The sequence below is a fragment of the Falco cherrug genome, chromosome 12, assembly GCF_023634085.1.
Source record: "Falco cherrug isolate bFalChe1 chromosome 12, bFalChe1.pri, whole genome shotgun sequence".
NCBI classification, from domain to species: Eukaryota; Metazoa; Chordata; class Aves; order Falconiformes; family Falconidae; genus Falco; species Falco cherrug.
In genome coordinates, this window is record NC_073708.1 from 5,724,723 (window position 1) to 5,743,333 (window position 18,611).

Below are 18,611 nucleotides of genomic sequence, written 5' to 3' on the forward strand. Positions count from 1 at the left end.
TGGCCACTCCACAAACCCAGCAGCAGCTCATTTAACGGCAGACCTTCAAGCCACCAGAGGCTTTTGCAGGTAGAGTGAACCCTTCTTACTGCACGCCAAAATCATTTCTAGTTAATATACTACACAGATTTGACCCATTCCATACAACACCTCCTAAGAACTTAATTCTCAAAAAACAGAAAGCATTGTACTTTTTAATGAGCCAGCAAATGAGGAAAAAGCATCCTTCTTCATGTGACGTACTCACAAGCAGCTCTCATACACTTGTGATCTGTCAGCACTGCAAGACCGAAAAAGGCTTTCAATAAAGTGAGATCTGGGTAATGTTCTACATCGCTGTTTAAGGACAATTCAATCATCTTTGTTCTGGATTAAGTCTTGCTCCCGATTAATCTTAACAGAGCAATGAATAGGAAATCCACAACTCAGGAAGCAGGCAGATTTTATCTTTAAACCCAATTCACAAGCAAAATCATCTCTCTTACAATGGATAATTCTGCTACTGTTCAAGTTATTTTCACACAGTGGGTATAAAAAAATTATCTCTAGATACCTCAAATTGAAATGAGTGTTTTTAACACTCCCTGTCATTTTGAACGCATGCAAAGACTAACAATACTGTATCAAAAAGAAGAGCTCAACAATCAAGAAATCCATTAAGCTACCAACGGCACTAATAGCAAGAAAGGAAGTTTAAAAAGACTCAAGTATATAAAGAAAGAAAACCATGTCATTTTCCTACTGGGATTATAGGAGTGAACAAAACCCCCTGTATTGCAACACAGTACTTCTGATTTTATAATATCCTTCAGCTACATAAATACTGGAATACAAACCTGTGCTCTGCTGACAAAGGGTGAGGAGAGACAGACAGACATTTGATTTTTTTAAAATTTTTTTTTAATTTTTTTTAAGCTAACCTGCTTCATTCTCCCTCGATTTTAGATACTCCTTCTGAAGAGATGCTGCTTTTGACTTACTCCTCAGATGCCACAAAGCTGAAGCTGGAGTGTGCAGCAGGTACCCCCTGCTTTTCTCTCAGCCTGATGATGCCTCAAACATTTCAGAGCAGAGATAGTGAGAAATACAAGACAAAAATACAGTGGAATACAAGAAAATAAAACCAACTGTTCTCTGTAAGGACCACACATGACATTTCTTGTCACAAACCCATGTGTACTGCTACAATCATGAACAGAACAGCTCCTGTGAAGAGTTCATGATCATCTACTGCCCTAGCTATAGCTTTCAAGGAAGAAATAAGTGATAGTATAAAAAATGGCCTCTAAAAAAAAAAAAGCCGCACATGGCACATAGACAGTATGCATTTCTCTGAATAAGGATAGACTGAGATGATGGGGCTTGGCATGCATCACATCCATTACTTCAACTTTGATTTGTAGTGAGCTAGGCTCAAATTCCATATTCATATTTTACCTGAAATTAACACAGAAGTCCCAACCAGGCCAAGAATACACTTGTGTCTACATCATAAACCTCAACATTGCTCGCAAAGGGAAACAATGGAAACTTCAAAAATCTGTACAAAAATGAGTTTTCATAGCTTCTCTCCCCACTCTAGAATGGGTAATTCCCAGGATTACAATGAATAGCATAACCCAAAGACTGAGTGATTGTGGTGGGCTTACGAGGAGACTGTTCTTGTCCCTGCTTCTGCACTCAGACAGCTCTGCTCTTGGAGGAAAAAAAAAACACAAAAAAACACAAAACCAAAAAAACCAAAGAACCTTATGATGGGAAGAAAAGGGATCACTGCAGAGGGTGGCCAAGGTTTGATTTTGCATTCAAGGATACAACAGGAAAGCCGTAGCCAAACTGCACCCCTTCACCCTGTAACCATACATCTAGCCAAACATTTACTCAAAAGAAATCTCTGAAGTGGTATTTTTCTTATACAAACATATGAGCATCAGCAAAGTGATTTTTCAGTGTAGATCTTTACTTACTTTTGGCAAGGTAAATATATATTCTTAAGTTTTGAAACAAAAACCCACCCAAGTTCCCAGTGCAGGCTGCTGCCTGCTGTAATACTAGAATAAAAGTTTCACAAGCTGCTAACTCCTGTTTTACTCTGGATTTTCATGCATTTCCTAACCATTTAAATTTCTTCTTTCGCATTGTCAAGCCAAGTGTGAACCTAACAAAAACAGAAAGCTGACAGTGAGATGAATCTTTGTACTAAACAAAGACATTTCTATTTTACTGCCAGCTCTTTTCCCCTCCCTCTCTCTTTTTTCTTACTCCTGCTGGCCCAAATTTATCTTTTCAAATGCTAGAGCTAATATGCCAGTTGTGAAGCAAGGCACATAGAGAAGCACTATTAACCTCCTATTTTAATCAAGGATATTTCACTCTAAACAAGTCAAGACATCCTGCAAGCACATACTCCCCAGCCTAGACTGGCTTGCTATTACTTGTTGGTTGGAAGAAACCTGGACAGAGCAGTCTGCTTTGTAGAAGGTCTTCCTTGGAAGAAAAAAAAAATCATGTATGCCTGATTTACATTTGGAGACTTGGCTAGTGATGCTGAGCTTCTGCCAGCGCAGGTAGCGGGGAGAGAAGCAGCTTCTGCTGCAGTTAATTTATGTGCTATCTGCAGATTACAGGCAAAATGAACTTTTTTTTTTATTATTTAATAGATCTGAACCAATCTTTCTTCCCAGTATATGTAATATTGCTTATCTTCCCTCTAGTATCTCTCATTATTATAAACGGGAAACAATGCACTGTCTCATCTACCAGCTCCCCAGGCTGCCCCAGCTATACCTCTTTGCTTAACTTAATATTCACTTCAGACATACTGAAGTAAAACCAGAAAATCTTGTACTGCAAACAGCTCACTTCTCTCCAGCTTTAGCAACTAGATAAGAGCTTCAGAAGTGATTATGATATAACAATAACATATAAAAGATGTAACTGTTTGGAACAGCGCTTCCCTCGCAGAATTCAAAACACTTTGTGCAAGAGCGAATGCAACTCTTTTCAGCCGCACAACCCCAAATTTAACAGTATCATTTCTGTCTAAAAGGTACTCATTAAATCACTAAACATAACTTTCCTGCCATACTGGCTTTCTCTTTCTTCAGAAAGAGTGATTATTATAATTTCTGTGTATTCTATATAAAATAATTACATATCCTAATTACATATCCAGGTAGTTTCAATTCAGACACGAGATTGCTTTCTAAGGAGTGACTATTTTCACTCTGTGCACATAGCTAGCTCATCCATCATTAGCTAGAAATAGATCAGGACACCACAAAAAGGAAACTAAGTCTTATTTAAATAGGTTAAAAGATACAAATCTGTGTTGCTGTTGGAAAACCAGTCTGAGCAGTTGTTTTTACAAAGAGTATCATAAAAGCCTTAATTCTTGCTTTACTAGCTTGCAACATAACTGGCATTAAGCTGGTCACAAGTTACTGGGTTTCAAAATGCTCTGGGATTTTGTTACTGATAACAGAAGGGCAGGAAACATATGAAAAACTTCAGAGCAGTTGCCCAAAGCCAAGCAGTAACAATATTAATGCAGAGACCTACATAAAGTAATGTTTTTGCAGAGAAAACCACCTGTGCATAAATGCTTCTACTTCCATTTCACCCAGAGGTTAAATTATCTGATCAAAATCTTGTGCTGGAAAAAAAAGCCAACCCAGTTCATATTTTTCCACTTCATTTAGACTCTGTAAAACATTAAATCCTGCCATTAAAATTGCTTAATTAGGAGCGTTAGAGCAAAAGGTTGATGCAGCTCATGAGCTGTGACTACTGAATGGTGGTGGCCTGGCAGGCCTTGCCATCAATAGATACGCTGAAGAATACGGAGAAAGAGAAAAAAAGACAAAATTGTGAGGTTGCTTTGACTGTAACTGAGGCAGTGCCACTTGTTAGAGGGAATGAGGTTATAAACCCACCTTCAAACAGCAGTGACAGCAGACCACCAGCAGCAAGGGTTTCAAACACCCTTGACGTGGGAATTCTGCTGCTGCACTGAAGCAGACTTCAAAGGCAGTGGTTAGCCCAATGCCAATGGCTTTTCAAAACCTACCTTACTCTCTCTCACTTAGCTCTTGCTGGTCTGAAACCAGAGTCCTCCTTCAGCAGTAAGTGTTGAGAAACGCAGCTTTATCCCTGCAGCTTCTACCTGAAACGACCCCCTTCATCTGCTTGACAAAACACTGAATACTGCCCGACTCACTGAGGTTAGCTATGAGCGTTCAGACCTCATCTCACTGGCACTTCGTGCCAACCAGGGACTTGAGCAGACAGATGGCACTTAAAAACCCAAAAGCCAGCATGAACCTAGCAGTGGAAAAGTAAAGCAAAGGCTGCTCGCACAGGAGATGCTCTGACTCAGAGGAGACCAGCTTTAGTTGGAACTTGAGATCAGGCAATAGATGTTGGCTCAGTACCCACAAAACTTGCCTGGATCCTACAACGCATTACTGGTTTCACAGGGCTCTGCTCCAGGACACTACACTATACATAATAATCCCCCCCGAAAATACTAGGGATTAGCCTTCCTGCCCAAAGGCTAAAAGTTGTCAGGGAAGAGAAAGATCACGCCTGCCGCCCCCAATTCCCAGGGCAATAAAGGGGGAAATGCTGGTGAGGCACAACACTAAGAACAAGCATGGAAAGATAAGAGCTTACAACTCACATGAAGTAGGCTTCCAAGCACCATCTAAAAAAACCCCAACCAACCCCTAAACTGTACAACAGCCCAATAAAGTAATCTGTGTCTCTAGAACCCAGCAGGTTTCTGTATCAGAGTTCAGACCAAGGGGCCCAACAACAACACTGCAGAGGTTGGGTGAGAAGGGAAAAGAGTTGTTCAACTATTTAATTCTAAAAGCAAATGCTCTCTAAATACAAATCTGCTCTTTTTCTCTCTCCACTTCAATACACAGCATAAGGGTAACCGTGAGTATCACCCTAGTACAATTAATTTTCTATTAGGTTGTACTGTTTGGGACATAGTTTACCCAAAGGGCCACATGACACATACTGCTGCACTTCAGCCTGTACCTTGTAACATTATGGTTCAGTAGGGAGTTGGGGACAGAGTCAGGAATGAAGTCCAGGTTCCAGGTGAAATCCTGACTAGGGTTCATCTGTTATGAAACCCATACTTGAATAAAGAATTTATGGTTACTAAAGCAGCAGAGTCCCAACAGGAGAGAAACATCCACCTAGAAGTTTAATGACAGCCACAGAGAGACTTCTTTGCATCCCCAGTTCACAGTGTGTATCACTGCGATACAATTTGTGATTGCATTGGGATGCTCTTATTTTTTAAAGCCTAGGAAACAACAAGAGCCTGCTTGGACCTCTGCTTCCACCAGCAATGAACTGCAATCCATTATCTCTACAGCTGCACCATTGGGATCACCTACTGGAACTGCAATGTCAACAGCACTCAGAGTTATGTCGACTACTGTGTCATTGACTCGCTCTAGGAAAGAGATGACTCTAATAGGTCTGAAGTCCTCCTTATCTACAGCATGCTGTCTACTTGCCTTGGCATTAGGAGAGACTCATCAGCAGGCAAACATCAGCTGTAAAAGTCTGAAAGAGTAAATGCTGTCTTCATTCAAGAAACATGTGAGACTTTGATCTGCCTTCACTTCAAAAAAACATCAACTCCTTGGCAATTTTCTGTGATTATGCAGGGGAAAAGAAAGATATATGCCTCACCTTGCAGAAGGAGAGAGAAACCAAGTTTGCAAATGTAAAGTTAAAACCAAAAAAGAAGAAAAGCCTAAGCCACCTCTATATTTCTTGAAGAAGCTATTCTTAAAATAGAAGCGAGAATATCAGAGTGCTGCAGTACCACAGGGGACCTGAACTTCCAGAGCTGAACAAAAGCTACAGACTCATCCCCTCTGTTCACAGCGGTGGCTCGGCCAGCTGCTCTGCATTTCAGAAAGGAAGAGTTAACATAGGTGCTGATGTATCAGCCACCCGCTGGCATGCCACCTTGAGCCCCAAAACAGCAAAATAAACAGTGCGATACACTTCCCCACCCCGGACAGGAGGAGCACAGTGGACAGAGATCGGAGTTACCAGGGGATCACCCAGCTCCTTTCACCCCTGCCCACACTCCACTGCCCTGACCTGGAGGAAGCTCAGAGGGTGTTCTGCAACTGGGGAGAAGGCAATACAAAAAAAAGAACATTTACCAATATTATTCTTCTTCTACAGAAGACTCAAAATTAAACACTTTCTCCTAAAGCCTGTCATTTGCATAATCACATTATCAAGATGGTCTTTCATATGGACCAAAGTTTCAACACACAGATTTCAATATAATGCGTGAACTGTCTGATTATTTCTTCTTTCTCCGCCCCCCCCCCCCCCCCCAAAGTTCTGTGGCTGGACTCCAAGGGTTGTGATGGGAAATAAAATATTGTTAGTCACCTGAGTATTTTTAATTAATTCTCCTTAGCCACAGAAAAAATAGAGCCCAAAATAAGCACTTGAAGAGATAGGGGCAACGAAAGTACACGAGCATGTTCAGCACAAAGGAGCATACATACTGAACTTGCAACATCTTTTTCAGCAAGGTAAAAAATTTATTCTGCATATGAAAATAGTTTTCAAGCAGCATATAAAATAGTCGTGCTGGTATACATAGGTAACACTAAAATTTTTTGGGAAAAATATCAAGCATGATATATTTTTTGATATTCTGGGTTTCACTCATTTTTAATAAGGATTTGAGATTTTCAATTGAGTAAGGGAGCAATAAACATGAAAAAGGTAGGATGAAAGAGAAATAAAATACATTTACTACTAAGGAAAGTGTGAAGCAGCGAAGTAAAAAAAAAAAAAAAAGGCAAAGAAAACACTTCTTGTTTAAAGCATTGCCAATGGCCAGAGAGCAGAGGGCATGTCAAGAGGAGTGTGAAGCCATCACACAGACAGCTGTGAGCTTCATAGCACACGTGCTACAGGGCTTAGACAGCTTCCACAGGAGGAAGAAAAATCTTTGAAGATTTTCAGGCAGGGAAGAAAAAACAGTAGAATAAACCTGATCAAAGTCACATCTTGCTTTTTTTAAAAGCTGATCATTCCCCGCTTCCCATAAACTGCTGTGCATTTCAATCACGAGAAAGAAGATGAAGACAATCGTATTTCCATGATAAAGCAGTAGTGTGACACTGCACTGGAGAATAACGTGTATGAATACCAGTTTGGGAGATGCTGCACACAAACGGTACAGGCTAGCCCTCGTCTAGGAAAGAAAGGATGAATCAGAAAACAGCAGGTGCCCTCCCCGAAAGTACTGTGGTTAGAGCTACTCATGCTGCTACCTGTGCCACAGCTGGTATCAGAGGCAGGTAAGGGACAGCTTGGGTCTGATCACTCCAGGCAGGCATTTATCTCATAAGCTTTAGATTACTACCCAGGTATATCTTAACCAACACTTGAACAACTAGTTGAGGATGCTGCAAAAATAGAACACCACTGAGCTGAAGCTGGAAGTCAGAATCTTCACCAATTTTGAGACTTGAAAATTGCAGCAAAGCAGCACACACACAAAAAATTTTTTTTAAAAAAATCAAGTATTACACTTGTTTTCCCTCAAAAATCCCACTGGAATTCATATTTCAAGCTACAAGAGATGTAGTTACAGTCAATACAAGTTGCTTAAGAATGACACTGAATAAGCATTTAGTTATTTGGGAATGACAAAGGAGGTTTCATTTTTAATGTTCATAAGTCATCCAAATTAATTAGTGCTTTAAAATGGCAATGAATCACTTCCCGAAATAATTTGTATCGGCTAAATTAATTCCAGCGAAGCAAGCCAATTTGCTGATTGTAAATTATCAAGAGTCCCTGACTAGCTCCTGTGTACATTGTGTACCATTTATTAGGCTACTGGGAAACAAAGGATGGCTACTTTTCATCGGTGAACAAGATTACAGCCCTATTAAGTGACCAGCTTATTGTGGTACAATTATAGGTTTCTATTTAAAGAATTAAAGCCAGACATCATTACCAAAGTTGAATGTTCAGAGGAAAGGAAAAATAAACCGAAGGAAAGCTTATTTTCTGAAGAGATGCACCAAAAACCTATTTGAAGGGAGTACTTCCTATATCATCATCCTCTTAGATGAACAAAGAGAAGTTCAGAGATGCAAGACTAATTATGAAGATACTCCCATCATATGACAACGCCTAACAACCTGAAGCCTGGAGTACCAGAGCCTGCTTCTTTCACTTGTGGCTAAATGACTGTTTCTAGACTCCCCTAAATTAAAATGAAGCAACAACAAGGTGAGAAAACACGTACATGGATTTCTGCTCTCTTTGATCAGGCAGAGGAGATGCTTTCACAGAGCTGCTATGCCATTGCTCCGAGAGCCTTCCTCCCAAGCACCAGGAGACCTCTGCATCCATCCAGCATGTACCACCACCCGCCTGCTCACCACAATGAGATGGCTTGGTTACAAGTCTGCAGTGCTGTTCTCAATGGATCTGCCTTCTTTACCCCTCTAAAAATACATACATATATGTATATATGTACATAAAGGTTTACCTAAATTAATTTGCATGGCATTCTCCTGCTCTTATCTGCATCTCCTCACTGGTATCAAAGCCTCAACATTTCTGCTTGAGAAATCTTTCCCCAGCTAACCTGCTTATCGGCAGTAATGAATACTCATGCAAACAGGTACAAAATTAAATGGCTTCTTTACAGTGATTATGATAGATTGAGCCATGCTTAATCTACATAATCAAATTGCTTCTGTGTTCAGTAGTAATACCTTTTTCCTGTCCTGGGAGCAGGTTCAACCTTGCTTTCTCTTTTGACAGCTTCTTTCTGAGAAACACTAACCATGACTGGGAAAAGGGCTACCTGAGATGCAATTACTTAACACAGCTGTATGATGCACATCTTGAACTCTGCAATATGACAAAGCAGGTCTGAGCAAAAGGTATCTCCTTTAGGGAAGGGGAAAACATCACGTAGGACATAAAGGAAAAGAAAAGAAAGCACAAACCAGTCTCCTCCAGCTGCTATCCATCTACCTAGACATAACTGGAGTGACCCTCCCAAGACAGATAAAACATCTCTATCCACCTAGCTGCAGTGAGCTACTACCACTACTATAATTTCCTTTCCCTATATGCAAAAGCATCCCTATATGCAAGAGCACTGTCTGCTTACATGCCCATGTAATAGAAGGTACTTCCCAATCTCAAGACCAGATTCACATTTCAAATCAAGCTGGCTACATCTAGCCAAGGTACCAAGAACAAAGGATGGCAAAGGTATATTATAAAATCCATAACATTGGAAATAAAAGGATTTGGTTTAGGGAAGGTTCTGAGAAGCATCTCTCTCTAACTCATATATCAGGTCACTTAGGCTGAAGGCATCCTGATGCTTTTTCTACTTCAAAATATTCATCAATTTTTAGAGTAAAATGAGAAGTGGGAAATAATTTTCCCCACAAACTATAAGTGCTATTTAAAAAAATAAACAGCCTATTTACCTTTGTCCAAAACACAGCACCAAAAGCAGCAGAGCAAAGGTCTGCTTCCTGATGTACCTGCTGAAAGCTTTTTGTTTGTCCCTTTCCCCCCCAACTGCCCCCCGAAGAGTCTAACAAAACTATTAGCCTACAAGCTAGTGCTTATTCCTAAACATTACCTAAGAGTTGAAAAGTGAGTAAGACTGATGCAAAATGCTAATAAGCACTTATGGAGAACAATTTCTCTCCCTCATTATGGTTTGACACAGGTGGAAAGAGGGTGCTGGCTGGACCTCTACAGTTGGAAAGGTGACAGCTCTAGCAAAAAGGTCCCTGCATCTCTGTAAGCAAAGGAAAACCAATGCAGAAGGGAAAAGAAAAAGGGATTCTGGCAAAGGCTGCTGGCACAGCTTGACTTTGGCTCAGGAGGAAGTAAAAACTTGAATTACATAAAAATAGATTTAAGAAAGAATCAATGACATTTCATCTGAAAGTTTTAGTTGTTTTAATTAGGATCTGAGATTTTGCACTTAAGTGCATGAAGAAGTACATGTCCTCATGCTTCCCAAGATAACTGACAGATCTGAAACTTACTCATCTCATCTTGAAAGGTTAATTAAAGAACAATCCTTGAGAGCAGCACTGTAGGGAAACAGAGGACAGTCTGCTTTGCCGGGGAGCCCTGGGGAAAGGCTGGCACACAATGCCTGCATGTCCCCCCTGAGACACACTCCAGGTAGCAAACTGAAGCTACTGCCCAATGACTGTGGCACAGAGACAAGGAGACTGCTTTGAACCAACGCAGCAAAGCACAGAGAACAGGATGCTCACAGCAGCTTACTCATCACACTGCCTGCGGCTCTGGGGCAGGTTTCCCAGCCTGTGCTGGGCTCTGCAGGGCTGCTAGGCTGGAGATGCTTCGATGCATGCACCCTTAGGCAGAGCAGGCACGATCACCACCAGCGGTGGAAGGTAGGTGTGGTAATTCTTCTAATTAGGAAACTACAGCAGCCTGACTCACCCAGGATCTAAGTCTGCAGTTAAGCCAGAAATAGGCTGTGGGTTCCCAGATTCCCACAGATGCTGATGGCACTACGAGGCAAAGGCCCTCCCTAGTTCACCCGAGCACCATAAAAAAACACACGCTAGCTTTTAGGGGAGCTTGTATATATGAAGCTCATTTTTTTTAAAAAAAAATTGTGCCAAATTTAAGAAACATTATCAAAATGGAGAATAGAAGAGTTTCATCATTCAAGCAAGATTTTGCGGACATAAGTGACCTTTGGCTGTGCAGTAATTTAATTTCCTAAGAACATGAGCAAAGTCTCAATTAGGTCGGAGAGGACCGCTGTGCCGGTAGAAGAAAGAAGAGAAACGTGTAGCTGCATCGGTGAAGAGGTACTTCTCATCTCAGGGGGGGCTGGGGATATGGTATGAGAAAGCATTAAGGCCTTTTGGCAAAAGCAAGAAAGGTTGCTTGCTTGGTATGTAAAGCAGGACAGCATGCACCACAGGCAGAGGTGAAACATGGAAGCTAAACACTCAGCCAGTGGCTCTCAGATCACAGGCAGCTTTTTGCTGCTTTCTTTACAAACGAGAGCCAGGTACTGTGGCTGCCATGGGAGAAACAGGCTAATTTAGAAGAAGCCCAGGGAAAAAGAAAGGAATGATAGAAAAAAAAAAGATCAGAATAGCAACAGATTCTGAATGCTGCTTAATGGAGTGAAGGCTGAATGTTATTTGGTGCAATCTTGACGGCCCCGATTTAACTATTACGTTTTTGCACAGTATTTTTCAAACTTGTTATGAAGGATTGCTTCACAGCCTCTGGTGACTGCTCAAAAGTTTCTCAGTTGCTTAAGCAGAAGGTCTATCAGAGTAAAACACGTTAATCAGAAAAGACGACTGATAAGGTGCAGATGCAACAGGAATAACTGCAGGAGTGAGACACCACTGTTAGACTGTAGAAAAAGTAGAAAAAAGTGCCTGTAGAAAAGCTGCCCAGGAGGCCAGTGGGCAGGACAACCCAACACAGAAACACCGCAGTGAAGTCAGTTCAGGGAATGGTATTTCTGGACACACAGGTTCTTATGTAGCAGAAAGACAAACTATGCAACATCCAACAGCCACTCTCCGTTGAGATGTCATGTCTGTGTATACCAAATCCTCCTAAATCCCCAGCCAAAAAGAAGGTTGGTGACCCTACATGAGAGTCTCATGCCCACTGTTCAAACTACAACAGCCCACTTTTCACCTTTAAATCCAAAGTGCAGTTTCAGACACTTGAGTTTATTTTTGTTTTGGTTCAGAAGCATCTATCTGAAGTGAATTTATGCCAGTGACAACTGAATCATGGTTGTGGGGGCAGTTTCTTCATACAGAAACAGATTGGTAAAATTTACCCTTCCGAAACGCTATCTTTGTGAATGCAACATCTCAGGACATCAATTAGGCAGCATTCCACTTTAGCTAAATGGAAGACTGTATTTAGGATGAGCTCCTTTCCTCCTCCTCCCAACAAGCCCATTAAGTATCTGATCTGCAAACCCTTGTACATACAAGAGAGTTACTTGCTCAAGTTTGGTTTTTTTTTTTTTAATGCAAGGTTTTCAAGAGCACTCTGAATTTAAAAGCAGCATTTTGTTCTCCAGAGCAGCTCTGTGCCAAAAGGCCACTCTCACAAAAGCTGTGTCAGGTTTGCCTGCAGCATTAGTACACATGCTACGTATATGAATTAGGTGTCACTGGAACAGTCATTGAGGTGACTGAGTCTGGGCTCGCCTCTTTTACATATCTACTCATCTAAACACGGGGGCTGTATTTCAATGACCAAGCCCATACAGAAACAGTAACATCGAGATAAGGCTCCACACCGAGTACCTGCAGGTGCCTTCATTAAAACATCCAAAAACCTGCTAATGTGCCTACAAAAACAATTAAGTGCCAGAAATACAATGCTGCTTTTGGGAATTCAGATGCCAAGTAGAGAAATTCAAACACCCAGGTAGAAGAGTTAAGAGCACAGCAGTCCCTTCGCCCCCAGCATTTCAACTACCCTGCAAATCTTCACATTCTCATGCCTATCTGCAATACCCATAAACGGGAAAATACCAAGTGCAGTCAAACCCTCAGCAATTCTATTTTGTGAGAAAAAGCAGGAGGCATTCCTTTTGCACCCAGCTGGGTGTCTGAGCAGAAAGCTTACCCCATCTGGTAGTGCCCTCCAGCATACAGCACTCACAAACTCATTTGTGTCATCTTCTTTCCGGTCCTTGTCCAGGACACTTTTCACTGTATCAAACTTGAATGTCAGCAGTGTCTTTGAGAGGCCCTTATAGTATAGGTAAAGGGAATTATTTTCGCTTCCTAGAGATAAAAAAAATAAATATACAAGATTAGGCCCTGGTAGCAGGAACAGAAAGAAACAATGAAAGAGCTAAGAAGCCTTAAGACAAGACCAGATATTTCCTCCTTGTAGTTATCATCATCACGGTGCCCTGGCAACTGGGAGTACTCCTCAGCAAACTTTCACGATGCTTAGTAACAGGACCAGCTTTTATTACAAGACAACTGCAGTATGCAGCACACTTGCAAAATATACAGGATCCCAACCGTCCCCCATAACTTCCTTAGGGCAGAGCATCTACGCTACCACATGAAACACCACTACACTCAGCCTGCTCGGCGTTACAGCCCTAAGGCAGGTAACACTGTCACAGTTTTGCTTGCCATAATCAAGTATGACAGTTTGGTCCGTGGAGGTTTAAGTAAGAGAGACTAGACAGTGTGCAGGCTTTATTTAGAAATCCATCCCAATTTCTGCCTTGCAAATAGTACAGAGATCACAGAGAATACACAAGCTAAGCTCCTCCCTTCAGTGCTGGCACAGCTGTCCTGCTTACCCCACAGCTATGAGCCTGTCGCTGCTTTTCTACCAGGACCTGTGGATTTACAGAGGTTCAACAGTGTAACTTCGGTGGTGAAAGGACAGAAATGGCCAAAGGGCTAACTGCTTCAGGATGATTCAGCCTTCTAGGGAGCTGTTCACAATGAGCGTGTAGCTTCACCACACAGAATGCTGCACTAAGTGACAAGTACAGGACCCTCGTGTGGTCCAGGCTACTACCTTTCCTTGGGAAGATGTGTCAGTTCTTAAACTTGAAAGACTTAAGTCATATCAACAGCAACTACATTAGCAGCTGATTTTTGGTGACAGCAAGTCTGAATCGTCATAGACAAAGAACTCGTCTGAAGCAGGAGGAAACCAACAGAGCCCCTTAGGTCAGGGCTCCGTATGCCATTCCCTGAGAAGGGAAGGAAGGTAGAAGTTTAGGAAAATTGTCTGTTAAAAAGCCTATGCAGCTATGTAACACAACTTCTGATGTGCTTTGCAACTGGAGAGGCATCAGCTCCGAGGAGTCCCATTAGCGTTTGTCAGGATGGCTGCTCTACTCACCGCAGGCAATGTAGTCTCCGTTGGAAGCAAGCCCTACGAAATTCTTCTCATTGATGTGACCCTTGAAGGAGCGCAAGCAGTGAGGCTTCCCTACATTCCACAGCTTCAGCTGACTGTCTGTTGACCTGAAAACAATACCTAAAGTTACCCTGCTGCCATACAGCAGGAACTCCTCGCTCACAACCCTGGTCCTTAACACCCTACTTGCAAGGTAAACATAGGAAGTCTTAGTGCACTCCAGAAAATTTATCCTGCTTTCAATCATATGCAACTCAGCTTGAGCTCGGAAAGGTATCACATTATTTTAGAAGCCTGTCAAAGCATATTACACGTTCGAATAAAAAACTTCCCTGAAATATTACTCTTCCTTTTTCCTATCAATTGTGGAGTCCTCCACTGAACTGTACAGCTTTTGGGACATCACTGCCCCCTCAAGATCCAGGACACACTGATTTTTTTTTATTATTATTTTTTGGTTTTAAGCCTTTACAGCATGAACAAAATCTCTTCCCTTTTCTGTGCTGGCTGCAACTCTCATTCATGCCTTTACAGAACTGGTAAGAAGCAGTCTCCTCCCCCTCCAGCTGCCCTAAAAGCATGTTCTCCTGCCCAATACCAAGCAGCAGCATATAAAAACCTATAGGGGCTCAGAGTTGCTATTACCATTCAGCTGATGTTGTTTACTCATGTGTAATTGAGACTGCACGGATACAAATCTCAGACTTCCTCTTTTTTCACCTTGGCAGCAAAGCTAGACAGGACAAGTAAAAATATCCAAACTCTGTCAGGATTAAAACAAAACTGATGTTTTCCACTGTTCCCGTACATGCAAACATACATGCCTTCAAAATGTTTTTTTTTATTTGCTGTAAGCATACATCTTCCCTTTGGCAAGAGAAAGAAGGTGGAGGTACTCTCCTCTGCCTGGCAGAGCTCAACTGAAATGAAGATCCCAGGTTTCTGGGAGATACAGGATTAATTTCTTACCCCAAACCTGAGGGGACACCAACCTCTCTTACTTCACAAGAGTTATTCTTCAGCAGTTGCCAGGCTCATATTCTGGCACTCACTGACTTAAGGTGATGGGCTCCACAGTAAGGGAACAAATGGTGACGTGGTGGGATCAGAGCCCCCTGAAGCTACCCTTGAGGAAAGGAGTAGCGCTGTTTTGATCTTCAGTTCAAAAGAGACTGGGAGCAGGACCTGACAGCCTCCTGGGTGGGAGGGAGGGGAGGCAGGCAATGCTCCCCTCATGCAGGTTGTGTCACCCAACCTTGCTGCTTTCCAAATATTTAGAGTTGAGGGAAAAAAACCTCACCCAAGATCCATCAAATATTGCCAACAACACAAGACATTGGCCCTGCACCAATGTCACATTTACCTAAAAATATAGCACAAAAGAGGAGAGATGCACCTCGTGCTATACTGCAAAAACCTTATCTCGATCCTCAATGACAGCTGGAATGACAAAGGAGCGATAAGGGAGTTGCAGCAAGATTTGTTAGTCATTTGTAATAATAGTATGAGGTCAGATCAGAATGAAGGTATGAACTTTATCTGTAATACTATGACTTAAGCAAGAGTGCATTCCTCATCCCAGGTCTTGACTGGGGGAGGGGAGGAGGTGGGGGTGGGGTGGGGAGCTAAAACACAGTATTCAGCTTGATCTTTGTTCCAAATCCATCCCTGCACTACACTGCTGCTCACTCTTCCTTCCCTTCCCTTGTCCTTACCATCACAGTAACAGCACAGCTCATAGAAATGGCAAAAAGATATACACTGCTGCTTTTTTGGCCCACAAGTATAGGGAGGTACCTTCTGTGCTATTAGGGCAGATGTATTTTTAAAATGCTGCTTTTAAAAGCTTCAGAGTTGCCTGGAAACTAAACTTTCCTGAAGGCAGGGTAAAGCAGCAAAAGACTAATCCCTGGTCTACAAGTTGTCAGATTCCTGTGACAGCTTCTGCTATTAGCTAACCCATCAAGAAGACCTCGTATATACAGGCACTTAACCTCTATATTTTAGTAGCACACATTTTAGATGGCTTCATTAAAATAAAAACACTTAAAGACTATTACTAATAGAATGCTTTACTGTTAACAAATCCCCATCAAGCTCTAGCCACATTTGTGTTGTTTAGGATAAACATGCCATAAAAGAATATTATCTGCCACTGGACTGCAAAGAGAGGAAAAGACCATTGATCCTCCTGGTGTTGCACTGCTCTTCTGGTTTCATACCCTCTTCCAAAAAATATCATGGATGTGCTGCTCTGTTAGATCTGTCTCTCTGTAAATCAGCACTGCAATCAATGTGTTGTGCTAAATACCAGGCAGTTCTGAACACCCTTGAGGTCAAAAATCTAACTCTACAAGGCAAAGTAAATCAATGCAATCTATAAAACAGCTTTAGCTAGAAATCTAAAGAATCTGAATATACATATAATTTTTTCTTAAAAAGAAATCAGTGCTTGATTTTCGGGAATCACTACTGCTGCCTCCTCGCCTCAATTTGCAAAAGAAAGGCACGAAAAATAATCCTTTCTCTCTGACACTTCTTTCTATTCCTGCAGAAAAAGGTAGGTGAATCCTCCAGTTAGTCACCTCACCCTGTTGTTGCCTGACCAAGTCTGACAGCTCTATCGATATTCCTCCCAGGACTGTGGGCTAAGCTTTCTCAGACAGTTGGTTCAAGCAGGACAAGGCCACTCCGTCCTGAAACATCCCAGAGATGATGCTCCACTATATCATGGCTGTAAAACATTTCTAGCCTCCTCCTGCTTCTATTAAACCTTTTCTTCTTACTCAGATTTGGTTCAAAGCATTACATTTAATTTTCTCTGTGTTCTAGGTAAGAATCTGCACCCTTATAGACTGTTAATGGAAATAAGAAGAGTGGAGCTGATTAAATATAAACAGTATCAGAAGCCACCAGGGAATCTTCCATCACACAGTTCAGCTCAGAGCAACTCACTAGCGGCCTGAATACAACTTAAAATGCCTTGCGATGGCTCCAGGCTTCTAGAGCAAACTGTTGAAAACACGGGATAGAGCCAGGCTGGATAATCATGGGCTGGATACAGTGGTACACGCTTCCTAGGACTAGATCTACCCGTGTGATCCATCCCTGCTGCCCTCAGATGTTACCCCTGAGTGTGTTGAGATCAAAGATTGCCCTGCAGCCCCCCAAGATTACCTGGGTTTTCCCCACCATGTAAGAGGGGCTCACTTCTGGTTTATTGAAGAGGTTTGTAGCCAGCCCGTCAAACCTTTCACTGTGTTATTTGACAGACAAGCTCATAGCCACATGACTGAAAACCCACCTAGCCCTGAGGCAGCCACATCTGGCCACACAACTGAACAGAAGCTGTAGAATATTATTCTTCAGGGCCTTCATAGCAGACCTTATGGTCTCCTCTGGCTGAAAAGCTGCATCATTAGGACCACAAAACACAACACTTCTCCTTGTCTTACTTTCTAACTCAAGTATAATCCTAAAAAGGGCCTTCACAGAGCAGATAAATAAACTACCAAAGAAGAGATCAGTCAGTCCTACTCGATTTGCTTTCAGGCTGTGGCTAAACCTCCTCTTCAGACACAGTAGCGCCATGTGATCACTTCTGTTGCTCATCAGCTCTGTTTTACCACAGATTACTGCTCTCAGGGTTTTGCCAGCAGCCTTCTCTGCAGCAGAGCTCTGGTCAGAAGCACCCTCAGCACTCACAGCACTACGAGAGTCCACCTGCAGCTTCCCAAAGTCAGGGCTCCTGGTCTGGATCTGCATCTAGTTGTCTCCATATTCCTCTCTGTCATTTTAGCTCCACAAGACAGAGCAGAGCTAAGTGACACCAGGAATAATGTCTATTTTTGTCTTAGAAAAAAGCAATGATCTGCTTCCCAAAAGCACAGCAGCTAGTGAGCACACCCACCCACGCAGGCGAACTTGCACGATGGCCCTGAAGAACGCCAGCAAGCAAGGGCTACAAAGTTTTTAGCCTACATAAAAGGCAATACTTACGCAGAGACTATTTCTTCCCCACTCACAAATTTTGCGTAGGAGACTGCCTTGCGATGCCCTTTGAACACCATAATTGGCTGCTTAGTGTTGCGAAGATCGTAGTAGTGAACACAGTGATCTGGAGATAAGAAAGAAAAGGGACAAAATTTAATCAGCTGGGAAGGATGCACGGGACCTCTAATAGTCAGCTCACAACAAAAGTCCTGCCTGCAGCTTCTACATCTCACTTAAAGCCTCAGCTGGGATAAACAGTCTGCACTATAGCAAAGGAGTGTTTAAACAGGCTTCTTAAAATGGCCCCAATACTCAGTCCGCAACAGTCTGAGCAGCCTTTCAAAGAGTCAGCAAAGGAAAAAGGTGCACCCACATGTGCATGCACATACACACATCTTCCTGCAAACCCCACGTGGCCGGTGGGCAAGCCAGCAGCCAAAAGGCCTCTTGCCTCTCCTGCCTGCCCTCTTGGCTCCCTGCCCAGCCACTCACAAGTGCCATTTGTAGTTCCCTGCATTCCCTTCTTCCCCAGGCGGTGCCCCCTTGGAAAACTGCTGGAGAGCTCAAAGCTAAAAACTCGGGTCTCCTACTTAAATTGGATCATGGAAAGTAAGGATTAAATTTCTCATGCTTAC

General features: G+C 42.4%; 1 protein-coding gene across 2 annotated transcripts in view; it reads right to left on the reverse strand.

Annotated features, from left to right (window-relative positions):
- COP1 (COP1 E3 ubiquitin ligase) overlaps nucleotides 1-18,611 on the reverse strand; it is a 127,725-nt gene that overhangs the window by 20,522 nt on the left and 88,592 nt on the right. For both annotated transcript variants that reach the window (XM_055724421.1, XM_055724420.1), the window contains exons 16-18: nucleotides 17,983-18,100; nucleotides 13,966-14,090; nucleotides 12,715-12,875 (exon numbers count right to left, since the gene is read on the reverse strand). In XM_055724421.1, the coding sequence (XP_055580396.1) occupies nucleotides 12,715-12,875; nucleotides 13,966-14,090; nucleotides 17,983-18,100 (404 nt within the window). The remainder of the gene's footprint in view (nucleotides 1-12,714; nucleotides 12,876-13,965; nucleotides 14,091-17,982; nucleotides 18,101-18,611) is intronic.